The sequence below is a fragment of the Hydra vulgaris genome, chromosome 04 (genome assembly GCF_038396675.1).
Source record: "Hydra vulgaris chromosome 04, alternate assembly HydraT2T_AEP".
Taxonomy (NCBI): domain Eukaryota; kingdom Metazoa; phylum Cnidaria; class Hydrozoa; order Anthoathecata; family Hydridae; genus Hydra; species Hydra vulgaris.
In genome coordinates, this window is record NC_088923.1 from 34,910,942 (window position 1) to 34,925,105 (window position 14,164).

General features: G+C 26.6%; 2 protein-coding genes across 2 annotated transcripts in view; both read left to right on the plus strand.

The window, feature by feature from the left end:
• Positions 1-4,446, plus strand: part of LOC100209939 (ras-related GTP-binding protein C) — a 36,716-nt gene extending 32,270 nt beyond the window's left edge. Inside the window, exons 15-16 of the mRNA XM_065796170.1 lie at positions 4,101-4,147; positions 4,221-4,446. Coding sequence (XP_065652242.1) covers positions 4,101-4,147; positions 4,221-4,310 — 137 coding nt within the window. The 3' untranslated portion in view covers positions 4,311-4,446. The remainder of the gene's footprint in view (positions 1-4,100; positions 4,148-4,220) is intronic.
• A 6,720-nt stretch (positions 4,447-11,166) lies between these two features.
• Positions 11,167-14,130, plus strand: LOC105845774 (uncharacterized). The gene is made up of 2 exons (XM_065796175.1): positions 11,167-11,564; positions 13,723-14,130. Exons 1-2 carry the CDS (start codon positions 11,230-11,232, stop codon positions 14,024-14,026), a joined length of 639 nt encoding a protein of 212 aa, XP_065652247.1. The 5' UTR covers positions 11,167-11,229; the 3' UTR covers positions 14,027-14,130.
• The last annotated feature ends 34 nt before the right edge of the window (positions 14,131-14,164 follow it).

The window sequence follows — 14,164 nt, forward strand, 5'->3', positions numbered from 1 at the left end:
TCTTTGATCATAGTCATAAGAATTGAAAGCACAGGCTGCTTTATAGTTATTGTTTTCCATTTAAAATTGAATTTTGATATTCAGTCTGTTCAACCTGCACATGATTAAAAAATGAATATTGAACTGCTAGGGGTTGTCCATAAATTAAGTCTCACCCTAGGGGGTAGTAAAAAGACTTGTTACTCTTTGGTAACAAGACTTTTTACTAAAGAGTTACGATGTTGTGACGAGGGAGAATGAGGTTAAAAACAGTCAAAAATTGCGTGACATAACTTGTGGACAATCCCTACTTCATTTAAAACAGCTGGATTTAGGTTGAATATATTACTTTTAATCCTAAAGTTTTTAAACTTGGAAGAGTTAAGATGCCTACACCTGTTTGTGAATAATATTGCAAATCAGTATAAGCAGATAATAAATCGGCAGCAAGATTTAGACAATGTTTTATTGTTTTAGGGTGGTATCTAATTAATAAAAGATTGGAACAGTTCATACTTCTGCTGCTCTTCCAAAAACAAAGTTGTAAAAAGTGATGATCGCTAGCTAAATCATTGATGATTGCTAGCTTAATAATTGATGATCGCTAGCTAAATCATTGATGATTGCTAGCTTAATAATTGATGATCGCTAGCCTAATAATTGATGATCACTAGCTTAATAATTGATGATCGCTAGCTAAATAATTGATTATCGCTAGCTAAATAATTGATGATCGCTAGCTAAATAATTGGTGATCGCTAAATAAATCATAATAACTAGCAAAATAATTGATGATAAAAATAAATCAAATAAATAAATCAAGATCTTTACTAAGTTCTGAACAAATTTTCTTACATATCAAAAGCAGATTTCATTAGTTTAATTTCTTCTTTGTATTGCTTGCATTGTAAATAGGCCAGGCTGGTTTTTTTTCAAAGACTGATAATTAAAAAGAGCTGTTGCTATAAAATTTAATATGATGCAACTTTAGTAAAGAGTCTTTATAAACAAAATTATCAAAAGTTCAAAGAACAAGAAATTACTATTACTATTGATTTAATATCAATAGTAATAGTAATTACTATTCTTTGAACTTTAAAATTATAATAATAATATAATGATATTAATAGTATTCTACTATTAACACATTATATTATTATTATTATAATTTAATGCTGTAGCTGATGGAAACACCAGCAAGTGTGAATTTTACACTTTGACAGCCTTTCATGTTTTAATTAAAGCAATACATTTTAATTCGTTCAGATTTTTTACTTTTGTAGTCTTAAATCATAAATGTTTTTGAATTCGTTCATAGATGATATGTTTAAAGCTTCTTCTGACAATGAATTCCATAATGGCGCAACTCTATTTGTTAAGAAGTTATGTCAAACTCCACTATTAATAATTTAATAAGTCATATCTAAACCTGTGACCTCTGGTTTTTAAATTCTTAAATAACGGTGGATTGATAAACTTAACTTTATCTATTCCTTTAAATATTTTAAACATTTGTATCATATCTCCTCTTCGTCTTCTCTTCTCCAGAGTTGTTAAATTGAGTTTAGCAAGACAATCTTCATACGTAAAGTTTCTTCTACGTAAAGTTTCTTAGGTTTCTTAGGTTAGGAGGTATTTTAGTTGCTCGTCTTTGCAATTTTTCTAGAATGATAATATTTCCTTTTATATAAATGAGAAAATAATATAGAAGACCAAGCTGATATGCGGTCGCACAAATACTTTTTTTTGTATAGTAGCTTAAGATTTGTTGTGATGTGCAAAAAAAAATTTTATTTGACTTAAGGTTAAGTTTGCTTTTGACGAGAATGTTATAATCTGTTGTTTCAACTTAAGATAATTTGTAAATTTTACTCCCAAATCCATCTCTATAATAGTCGTTTTAAGTTCTCTCCTTTCCATTAGGTAAGAATGATTCTCATTTTTTGTTCCATAATGCATCACAAGACATTTGTCAGTATTAAAGAAAAGTAACCTTTTTTTTTTACCAAACAACAACTTCATCAAAATCAACTCAAGAATTTTCTACTTTTTTTTTTTTTTAACTAAACACTTTCAATAGTAATAAAAGAAACATCAAAATCAATGTTACCATTAAATCGATGTGGAAAATCAGGTAGCAGTAGCAGTAGCAGGTAGTTCCTCATTTACATTTATAAAAAACATCTTGAAATTTGTCTATTGAACAAATATCTATTGAAATTGGATCATGAGAAATGCAACCATTTTATATTTTCAATTGTTTTTATACAATTTGCTACAGCTCCTTGATTATTGATGTTGCTATAAATAAGTTAAGGGTTTTTTTTGGATTCGTGAACTAGATATATTTCATATTGTTTTCTGGTTTTTAAAAATTTATTTCATATCGTTTTCTGGCTTTTTTCATAATTAACTTGTTCGCAGCATTCTTTGTACGATAATTTTAATTTTTTAACTCTCCAATTCGAAGCACAATTTTTGTATCTTAAATTTTTGTATCTTTCTTATAAGATTTTTAAATCACAATTTATCCAAGGAGTTCTCCTTTTTCTCGAATGTGAGTCTATATTTGGAATACAATTATTACATACTTCAAATAAATACAACAAAAGGGTATCGTACATTTTTTGAACTGAAATTTTTTCATACAATTATTCCAGTCAATTTCATTTTGATATTGATTCATAATCTCCTTATCGTTATTTTAGATTAGAAGACTCCATTAAATTGAAACAAAGATGTTTCAATTTAATGGAGTCTTTAGGAGCATATTTGGAAATTATAATTTTTTTTATTCTTTTATTTTTATCCATTTATTTAACCAAAAATTGAAAATTACAAATTTTATAATTTTACAAAATTAGGTTAGGTGTCACTCATAGTTAAAAACTAGTCATTGGAGTGACACCTGAATAAAATAAGCAAACAAACAAAACAAAAAAAACAGCAGTATTAATAAATAAAAGCGAGCGTAAATTAAATTAATTTAAAAAAAAAGGATTAATCTATAATAAATTAGATAAAAAGACAAAAAAATATGAAAACACTCAATTAGTAACAACAATAAAAATAATTAGCAACAACAGCACAAATAAAACAAACTTTACGCAAACGAAAAAGCAAGCTCAAAAACTACAAAACGAAAACAAAAGTTACATAACGAAAATGCAAACACAAAAACTTTTACACAATAAAATAAATTATATTTGTTATTCTTGGCGTATAAAATTTGTAGCGAATTATTTTTGTTTTAATTAGTTCTTATTTTTATTTTTTCGAACATTTTTCTAACTTCTTTTCTTTTAACTTGTTACTTCGCTTTAATTGATTGTTTTTATTAATCATTTTCTTGTTTTATTTTTTCTTTAATCTTTTGGTTTGTTTATACCTTTTAATATTTTTGCTATTTTACTTTATTTTTAACTTATCTTTTTTATTCTTTAAAATAATTTCTTTTGGTTTTCCTTTTCTCTTTTTTCCCTTTTCCCCGTTAAATAAACGCTTCCGCCATTTGCGATGTCATTGCTAAGATATATTGTTCTAAAGTGAGACTCTCATGTTCTATAGTGAAACTCTCATGAAATTATTTTTATAAGTTAACTAGTTATTTTTATGATTGACTGATTTAGATTCTAGATTTGATATCAATCATTAAATAGCCGTTTTTTCTAAATTTCCAAGAATAACACTTGTTTCTAAACCAAAAATTAATAATTTCATCATTCATAGAAAAATCAAATCTAAGGTATTTTTGACTTCCTCCTCGCGTATTTGAAAGATAGGAACAGACACATGTTGAATGAGATTTAAGGCACTAATCGTATTATAAGATTTATGCTCTATTGAATTCTATTTCAATAAGTTGTACATGACCATTTAATAGAACTTTCTATTAGTGTGATACGGGAAAATAATTTCTTAGTTAACCAACGCTACTCTGAATACCAACACTACTGAATTTATGCCGTAGAAACCTGAGAAAATGGGTGTCAAAGTCTACTTTTTTACTTTTGTTCTAAATGAAACCATTCTTTTTATAATATGTTGTATGATTCTTTTTATAATATGTGGTAAAGATCGCTTTACAATAACATTTAAATTCAATTGTAAATTTTGTTTAGGCCTGATAGATTACAATTTTCACTGTTTTAGACAAGCTATTCAAGAGGTAATTTTTTTTATTATTATTTTTTTAATTTTCAATTTTAGTATATAACAACTTAAATTTTTAATTATTTCAGGTTTTTGAAATACGACAACAGGCACGTGAAGCTAGCACGCGAACCACGTCATTGCGCCAATTAAGAAAAGGTGATGCGCTTGTTGTATGATGTGAATAGTTAACGAAATTTATTACGTAATTTTAAATCGTTAAAATACTTATTTAGGCGATAAACTTTTTATAATATTTGAAAATAAATTTGTAAATGTTTTTGGTACGCAAATAATATTATGAATTACTTATTATCTATTTAGTATTTATTTATAATAGCTAACTATAACCTGAAGTAGATAAAACGTTCTTATGATAACATTACCTTGAACCTTTTAATGAAAAATTATATTATTAATTTATTTTTTAAATGCAGCGATTATAATCCCAAATAAAAATAAAACATTAATCATAAAAAAGTTATACAAATACATTTAAATTAATATTAATAATATAATATAGAAAAAAAAAAGAGCTATACATTTTAAAACTGTTGACTCAATATTACCCAAAAAAAAAACTGTTTACCCAATATTATTTATAATAAGTTCGTAATAATTGCGTGGTGTGAAACTTTATTTCTTGAAATATATGCGTTTGTTTAGGGCTCAATTTAACTCACATTTAACCAATTGTAAAATTCTGATGTTTTTCACATAAAGTAATGAAAACTTCAAAGCATGCGACGATGCAATGATACAAGCAAAGGATTGTATAGCGAAACTCGATTTGCTGAAATCTTGATTTCAGAGATACTGTTTCATATCTTTTGCCTTTTTAATCCCTAATAAAAAAGTGGTATTTGTATGTCACATGAGGAATCGAAGTTAATATGCACCAACGTGTGATGAGACAGAAACTGCTTCTATTGCAATAAAAATAGATTAGATCTGTTTTGACAACAAAAAAGACAAGTACTCGAGTACAAAATAAAAATGTTTCGAAAAACCCAATTTTAAAAATACTTATACATTTTAAGAGAGGGTAATAAACAACGCCAATAAGTCTTTCAACTGGTATAACTAAAGTTATACAAAATTATACCATTTAAGTTACACAACACCTGCAATGATTGTTGATTCGGTCGCTATGCATTCAAATCACAAACACTGTTAAAACGGATCCTGATAATGTCAACTTAGCTCCCCCAAGAACGCCACATATATAGGGTACACATTAAAGTATGATGCAGATTTTAAAATTTTTTAGTTTTTTTTGCTAAAAATAATTCAATTTGAATGATTCAATTTAAGTGAAATTTTGACTTGATAGTGCGACAATAAAAACACAAGTAAAATGAAAACCGCTTTATATAATTTGGTAAAAATTGATTGAAATGTAGCATATGGCCGCACCAAGCTCTGGATTTTTGTGTTTTGAAAATAGCTTTTACCGTATATACTCTCCTATCAGTTGAAATGTGTTAAATTTTGAGCAAATTTCATAAACAAACAAATTACTTTTTTCGAAATTACTAATATTTTTAATAATATTTTAAGACATTCAACTTTTTTGCTTCAACTTATACGCGGGTTTCAAATGAGTATATACAGTAGTTCTACTCAAGGAGAAAACAACTAAGCAAGCACCACGATTTAGTAAACGAATGTTAATTTTGTTTTTACCAAAATAATAGGGAGATTGATATCGAAATAACAATGGCGAAGAGTAACTAAGAGAATTATTTAAGAAGCACTTATTTGTACTTATTTGCTATCATTTGTTTACAAAGTAAAAGATTTTAAGATTGCAAATTTAGATTTAGGCTTTCAAAAATAATTTTTTATGAATATATATATATATATATATATATATATATATATATATATATATATATATATATATATATATATATATATATATATATATATATATATATATATATATATAATATAAAACATCATGAATTTAAGTATTATATAAATAACATAATACAAAAAAGATTTCTGTTGGGTATATTATTATAGTTTAATCAGAATATACTATAACTTAAAACAATGAATAAATCTTAAAAGTTATCCATTTATTCATATTTTAGTTTAATGAACCGTGTCATTGGGGTAAAGTGGGACAAGTATGGGGTGAAGTGGGACAAGCGAGTAATTAACAACATATTCATAAAAACTATTAATAAGAACTATTAAAATTATAAGCCTCGCAATCTTCATCAAAATATTCAAGTGGTTTTCGCAATGTAATTGCCCAAAAGTAATATAGGAGAGAAATGGGATATCAACTAATTTTCTCCGTCTCACTTTATCCCTTAAAGAATCGTTTTTAGGGGGTTCTTTTCAAAAATGTTGTTTTTATCACACGCAGAGAGACAAAGCAATGTATGCTAAATAGAGGGTAAATGCTAAATCTAATTATCTAAAGCTAAATCTAAATGCGAAAAGCGAAATCTCATTGTTTCAGATAACGTTGATTATACCACTCCTAATTCGATTTTTCGGAATGCTCACTTCAAGAGCGTTCCATTTCTCCCCGCTCTCCCTACAATTTGTATAATAATATATGTTAATTCTGTTGTTTCGAAGCTATATTATGCAATAGCGTTATTTATAAATTTTAGTTGCGATATATATGATCAAGTTTACTTAGTTTATTCAATTAATGTATATAATTTTAAAGTGTAACGAGAAACAACTTTTGAAAGGTTATTGCAGAAAAGCCTCTAAAATGAGATATGGCTTATACCCTGTTCAACTTTAGAGTCTTGCGTATAAGTTTGAGGTGAAATAATTTAGAGATAAAATTACAGCTCAACGACAATTATGAATGTGTTGCGAATCCTGGGACGATTGGTTGTGTGGGTCTTGCTGTTCTACTATGGTCAACAATGCGTGCAAGAATTTCCAATAAACATACAAAGCTTATTTAAAGCAAAATAGTGCTTTTTAGTTAATTGTAAAAACCTTTTTAAATTAATTGAAAAATATATTTATAATTTTATTAACCAGTGGCCTAGCAAATGTGATAATGGCCAAAGTAATAAAATAGTTGATTAATTACAATAAAATTTAAAAATAATACTACTTATATTTACAAAGGCCTTTTTTTATGTGCTCCTACTTGTTTCCTTTGGTGCCCCAAAATACTTTTTTTTTGAGCCCGGGACGACACCCTCCTTAGTAACTGGTATTACCTGAAATTATATCATAATTTTTCAATAAAACAACATTTAAAAATTAGTTTTCATCATTTCTGACGTTAAGTTTGTGATACATTATTAGTATTTATATAGCGGCCAAACTTTCGAGATGGTATTGAAAGTTCGGTCAAAGTAGATGTATTCATTTTAAATTAAATACTAGTTTTTATTTTTCATTTTTTTATTTTTTAAAGATCAATTATCAATATAATTTTCTGTATATTTTAGGAAAAAAATAATGTTAAAAAAAATAAATGTTCAAAGCTTAAGTTACCGAAGTTATATATACACTGCCGCTCACGGAAGTTAGGACAAAAAATATTTTTTCAAAAGAACAATATTAAAATGTAATTACGTTATAAAATTATTTATTTATATTAGTAAAATTTATGTTTATATAAAAATAAATCAAGTTAAATAAAATTTGTATCAAAAAAATTCTAAATTAAGTTATTTTAATGTAAATATATTAAAATAATTAACATTTAAAATAGCATAAATTGTGCTCACAAGTAAAAGTCTTATCATTTTAAATAAATAAACAGAGAACGCAGAAACATATTAAAGGTCACGTGTGAACCTGTATTTTACATTATCAACTCAAATCTTTTAAGTTTGTCATTTAACAAGTATTGCTATTGTTTACTGTGTTTTTGCAGATATTTTGTGTATTTTGTGTTAGTATTTTAAAAAAATTTCAAGTGCAGAACTTCAAAGGTAAAATTAAAAATTATTTTTTTAGTGTAAATTCAAAATATTGAAAAAAATATGCCTAAAGGTAAGCCAATAAGTGTTGAAAAAAGGACAGCAATACTCACTTTGCTTCAAGAAGGCTATACAGTTAGAAAAATAGCTGAAAAATTAAATCTGAGTAAATCAACAGTTAGCTATACGATTTGTCGATATCGAGAATCTGGAAGTTTGGAAGAAAAAAATCGTCCAGGTCCTTCTCGCATAACAACAAAAACTGATGACCGACGTATAAAAATCATCAGTAAGCGTAATCAAATGTTAACTGCTCCACAAATAACAGCTATTTTCAACTGTGATCGAGAAAAAAAATTTCTGTCAGTACAATCAAACGTAGATTGCAAAAAGCGAATTTGCATGGTCGTGTTGCTATCCGAAAACCATATCTACGAAAAGTTAATCGACAGAAGAGATTCCGTTGGGCACAGCTCCACAAAAATTGGACGATAAATGAATGGAAACAAGACTCTGGACCGATGAGTCAAAATTTGAAGTTTTCGGAAATAAGCGAAGAGTTTACGTTAGAAGATCTGCAGAAGAAAAAATGCTAACTCAATGTCTGGTTCCAACAGTAAAATATGGTGAAGGCTCTGTGATAGTTTGGGGTTGTTTCTCTCTGGATGGAGTGGGATATTTGCATAAAATCGATGATATAATGAGAGCAGAACATTATAGAGATATCCTGGATACAAGTGCAATCCCTTCGGGACTTCGATTAATCGGAGATAATTTTATTCTGATGCATGATAATGACCCTAAACATACTGCATTATTATGTAGAAATTATTTAGAATCGAAAAAAGCTGAAAATGTATTACGTGTAATGACCTGGCCTCCCTTAAGCCCAGACCTCAACCCCATTGAGTTACTATGGGATGAACTGGATAGAAAAATTAGAACTGTATGTCCAACATCAAAATCTCATTTATGGAACATTATAGAACAGGAATGGAATAATATTCAAAAAGAAACAATTAGAAAATTAATTGAAAGAATGCCGATAATAGTTAAACCAGTTATTAAATCAAAGGGTGGTTTTTTTGACGGAAAAAAAATTTAATTATTATAATGGTTTTTGAAAATTTTTATTACACAAACTGACTAATAATATATTTTATATTAAAAATGCATAAAAAATATAATTTTTATTAATATAAATTAAAAATTCTATAACGTAATTATATATTAATTTTGCTTTTTCGAAAAAATCTCCACTGTCCTAACTTCCGTGAGCGGCAGTGTATATATAAATATATATTTATATTTAACAGAATGATTTTCTTTTACTTGCATAACTTAACTATAAATGCTATTTATGCAGTAAATTCAACAATCTGTTTTGTTTATTTACTAAAAGGATGTTTGAACTTTCTTGTTTGTACTACCTTGACTTGTTTTTCAAGAGAAAGGCGGATCTACATAATTTTGAGGTTCTTAAAACTTAAAAATTAAAAACGGATTTTAAAGTTTATTAACTCAACTATGGCGTTTGAACTACCTTTATTTTGAGACGGGGCGTTTAACTATTTTATTTAAAAAAAAAAAGGATAAATGTCAAAATTACAAAAATAAGTTTAATTATAAATATGGATGAATACCATATTAAGCGCAATTTCATTGGTGGTGCTCTTTAATAAAATCACAGAGTTTAATTTTATAAATATAGTTATGGTTTTTTTTATTTTCATTCAAACTAATTTATTAATATAACGTTCTGTTTATTTGTTGACCAGTTGAGCCATGGCCGACGACATGGGTTTGGGAATGGGGGGAGGGGGTGGGCGCAATAGTCAATTTCTAAAAAAAGCCCTCTATATCCTGAACTTTCTAAAAAAAAAAAAGTTCTATAGAAAAAAGTGGGGAGGGGTACTTTTTTTCTAAAGAACATTATTTATTTTTTTTTACCCGGCGTCGTCGGCCCTAAAATAAAAATAATTTTTAAAAAGTTTTCAATTTGAATATCAAACTTTTGTTTGAGTACACAAAATAGATAGTGGAAAATAAGAAAAGATTAAAAATATTAAAGTACATACTAAAAAGTAAGAGGTAGAAATCAGGGTAGATCATGTGATATACCCTTAGTAAAATACAACTTAATAACTTCTGAGTTAGAAAATTTTATTAAAAATAATGATTTGTCGTATAATTTTTTACTTTAAAGGTATAATATTCTACTTTAGAAGGTAAAAAATGTACCTAACTAAGGGTATATCATATATCCTACCCTTAGGTAAAACTTCTACCTTCTTTTTTTTTTGCGTTTACCTAAAAGGCACCCTAAAAAATGGTGTGCGGTAGAAAAAGAAAAAAATGTCTTATTAAACTAAACCTTTTCTTGATTCTAATTTCACTGATAAAATTAAAATCAATTATTTACCAATAATGTATCAAGGAAATTCAGACTGCGCCATACTGAAAAGAATATTACAAAATATAAGGCTATTTATCGAAAGCATAAGTTCTACATTCCCTTTCAAACAAGCTAGGTTACGCCTCCTGGTTACGCCTCCTGATTTAACGCCTGGTATGTGTCTTGTTTTGCTATTTTAAAAATATAATAATTGTAGAAATATTCTATATAAAGAATATGCTACAACTTGTTTTTAAAATAAAACTAACTGTTTGCAAAAAAAAAAAAAAAGAAATGTTTTTTTTTATTTAATGACGTAAAACTCAGGACGTTCAAATCCTTTTGTGTATAACTACCTCAAGTGTATTTTGGTATTTTTCTGGAGTTCAAAATCGGATGTTACTTTAATGGTTTGATTAAATCTTGTTTTGTTTTCTTCAATTGTTTCACATATTATCATTAAAATCATTTTTATTTATCTATTTTACTGAAACGTTAATAATACTGGTTACTTTTAATATAAATTATCACATGAGTATGTATTGCGTTTATCATTGTTTATAATAGATATTGACGTTTTTTAATTCTCAGAACTGGTTTTTATGTGTGAAAGAAAATAAAATAAAGTTTATATCAAATAAACTATCGATCTCAATAATAAGGTGAATAACAGTAAAAAAAAAACAATGTTTATTTAAACTGCTTAAGCTGAGCAGGTGTTTTTACAACTATCTTATATAACCTTTGGTGGTTGCAATTTCATACTATCTTTAGAACGTTGACAGAATGTCGCCGTTAGAACATTTTTTGAATTTATTTTTAGTTATTTTTGTTGCTATTGGCTGCTCTGCAGACAAGCCAAGCGACCCATTATGGCCAAACACATTTATGCAGACGTTTAAAGAAACTTTTTATTATCCTGTCATTGGTACACACAACACGAAAGGTGTTTACTATTACGACTATGCTAATTTACGATATCGCATTGATCGTGAAAATGGACGTTATGATAGATACTGCGGATTTAATGGAAACAAAGCATTTAAAGACACTCCATGCACTCAACTCGTACTTGACGGACAGAGATGGTTGATATATCCAGAGTTGAAAGAATGTTGTCAGTAAGTTAGTTTAAATATCATTCACGTAAAATATTTGACAAAGTTATTTAAAATTGAGAGTTTATTTTTCCGACATTTAAGGATTAAAGTTATTATTAAAAAATTTTTAAATTTATCATAAATTAAGAAATATTTTTCTAAGACAACTTAAGATCTTAAGTTGACTTAAGTCTTTTTAAGATTTACAAGTCTTCTTAAGGTTATACAACATATAAGAATTTGTAAGCTTAAGATGAATACTTTATTTCGTTTTAAAAGTCTACACACTTCGTGTTAACCGAAAATGACATTTAATAGATTATTTTATACCAAGTTTGGTGTGATAGAGTATTTGCATTTGATAATTCTAGTGGAGTATTAAATTTGTACTTATTCCTAACAATTAAAAATATTTAATTTTAGTTTTAGACTGTTTATTGACATTGTTTCTCCTATCGTGTGATCTTTAATTAGCAAAGGTCATGCATAACTGAATAATAAATTTTTTTTTTTTTAATGATTTGCCAAACTTAAAAAAAGTTTATATTGTAACGCGTTTAAACAGTCTATTTTATATTACTTATTATAAATGAGTCTGTATTGTATGGCTGATAACTACTTTTTTTGCGTAATTCATTTTCTACAGTCTAATATAAAATCTAAATCGCGTCATTGTTTTTACCGTTGATTAAAGCTTAAAACCAGTTTTAAGTTGCAAAAAACTTAACAGTATAGATAGGAATGTGTAAAAATAAATAAACAATCATAAAATGATGAATTTGGTTAAGAGAGGTTTAGTAGTATTTACATATAAAAGGGATCAGTATAACAAAAAATAATGTCAAATTTTGGAATTTTTGCACGACCTATACAAGAAGTCACAAGGATAATAAAAATAATATATGGTTGTTATAGTTTACATCATTTCATGAATTATTTTGATTGTAAAAAATTAAAACATTATTTAGGAAATAATAGGTTTTAAGATAAAAAATGACTTATACAAGATCATAACTTATTTTAAATTTGATTTTTTTTTTTTTAAATAAAGCCCAAAATTGTTTTTAAAATTTTAGAGTGTTTTTTTTTTTGAAGAGCATTAAAAAAACGTGCAAAGGTATTAAAAATTCTACGTTGTTGAGGACATTTAAGTAATTTAAGAGTCTCTAACAACATTGAAAATACTTTAATCTTGCAAAATATATTTTGTAAAAGATCTTTTGTAAAAACCTGAGTTTTCTCTGTTAACCTGCAGAATTTTTTATTTTATTAGCAAGTAGTGGTCAATATTGAAAATGTGAGTTTTGGATTTATTAAGAAACATTTAATTCCATTTCTTAACTACAAAATAAGTGTTTTGCGATTTATTAAGAAACATTCCATTTCTAACTACAAATAAAAGGTTTTCTTTTGAATATAACTTTAATTATGGAATATTTCATTTATCATTAATCATACGCAATTAAAATTGTTATAAGTTTCTTTAGGTTTAGCTATAATGTTTAGCTTTATAGTTGATGCTTTATATAGAACCATTTGGATTTCCTTGTCAGAACTTTACATAAACGTTAGATTGGATTAAAGAACAATTATAAAAAAAATGCTTCGTAGTTGCCCTAAATATAACCAATATAATTAAATGACACTTTTAAAAAATATTCAAATTTATACAAAAATTTTAAAAATAAGAATCGTCTAAAAAATAAAAGAACATATTAAAAATATAAGTATATCATTAAGAAATTTGAAAAAAGCATTTTTTCAAATTTTTTTTTGTTAATTTAAATTTTATTGCATTAAAACACCAGTTTTTATCATTGTGATTAGACATGATATCGTATTAATTTATCCGGATTAATTCGTAGGATCTTCTTTATTTAGTGAAATATTTGCTAAATTTGCTGTTCGAATGGTTTTACAATCCTAATCTTGCTGATTATAAACCTTATCTGTTTAATCGAATTTCTCATTTTTAATAAAATTTAAAAGAAATTAAATTATAAATATTATAAATTTGTAAGAAACTAAATTGTAAGTTTAAACATCTTTATTTCTTAAATTTGATTTTAGAAGGAAAGAATTTTGAAAGAAAAAGTTTTACAGCTTTATAAATTTTTTAGTTTTTTATTGTATTTTTTTGTTGCTGTTTTCCATTCATTTTTTGTTTTTGTTATATAAGGTGCTGCGACGCTCAACACGGATGCGGAGTATTAAAACCAACTTGGTTACAAAATGCAACATATCTTGGCATTGTAGACGGAAACTTTAAATGGAACCAAAAAGGATTACAAGATAACTTTTACCTTGAAACAGCTGGTCGCGTGATGCTCCAAATAAATCAGGTACCAAATGACATTCAAGATTATGATCCAAGTTCGTTCACGACAACAATTGAAAACGCAGATGAAGTGTTTAAACTTCCAGCCTATTGTAAGCCTGTAAAATGCTCGTTGTTTTCAACATGTAGAGCTGTTGGTAAATAACAAACAAGAAGAAAGCTTTTATTTATTTTATAAATTACTCTGTTTTTATTCGATACAATATAATTTCCTTTGATTTTTAAATTTTTTAAAAGTTATTATTATAACTTGGCTTGTTGTTCTTCAAAACTTTCAAAACTT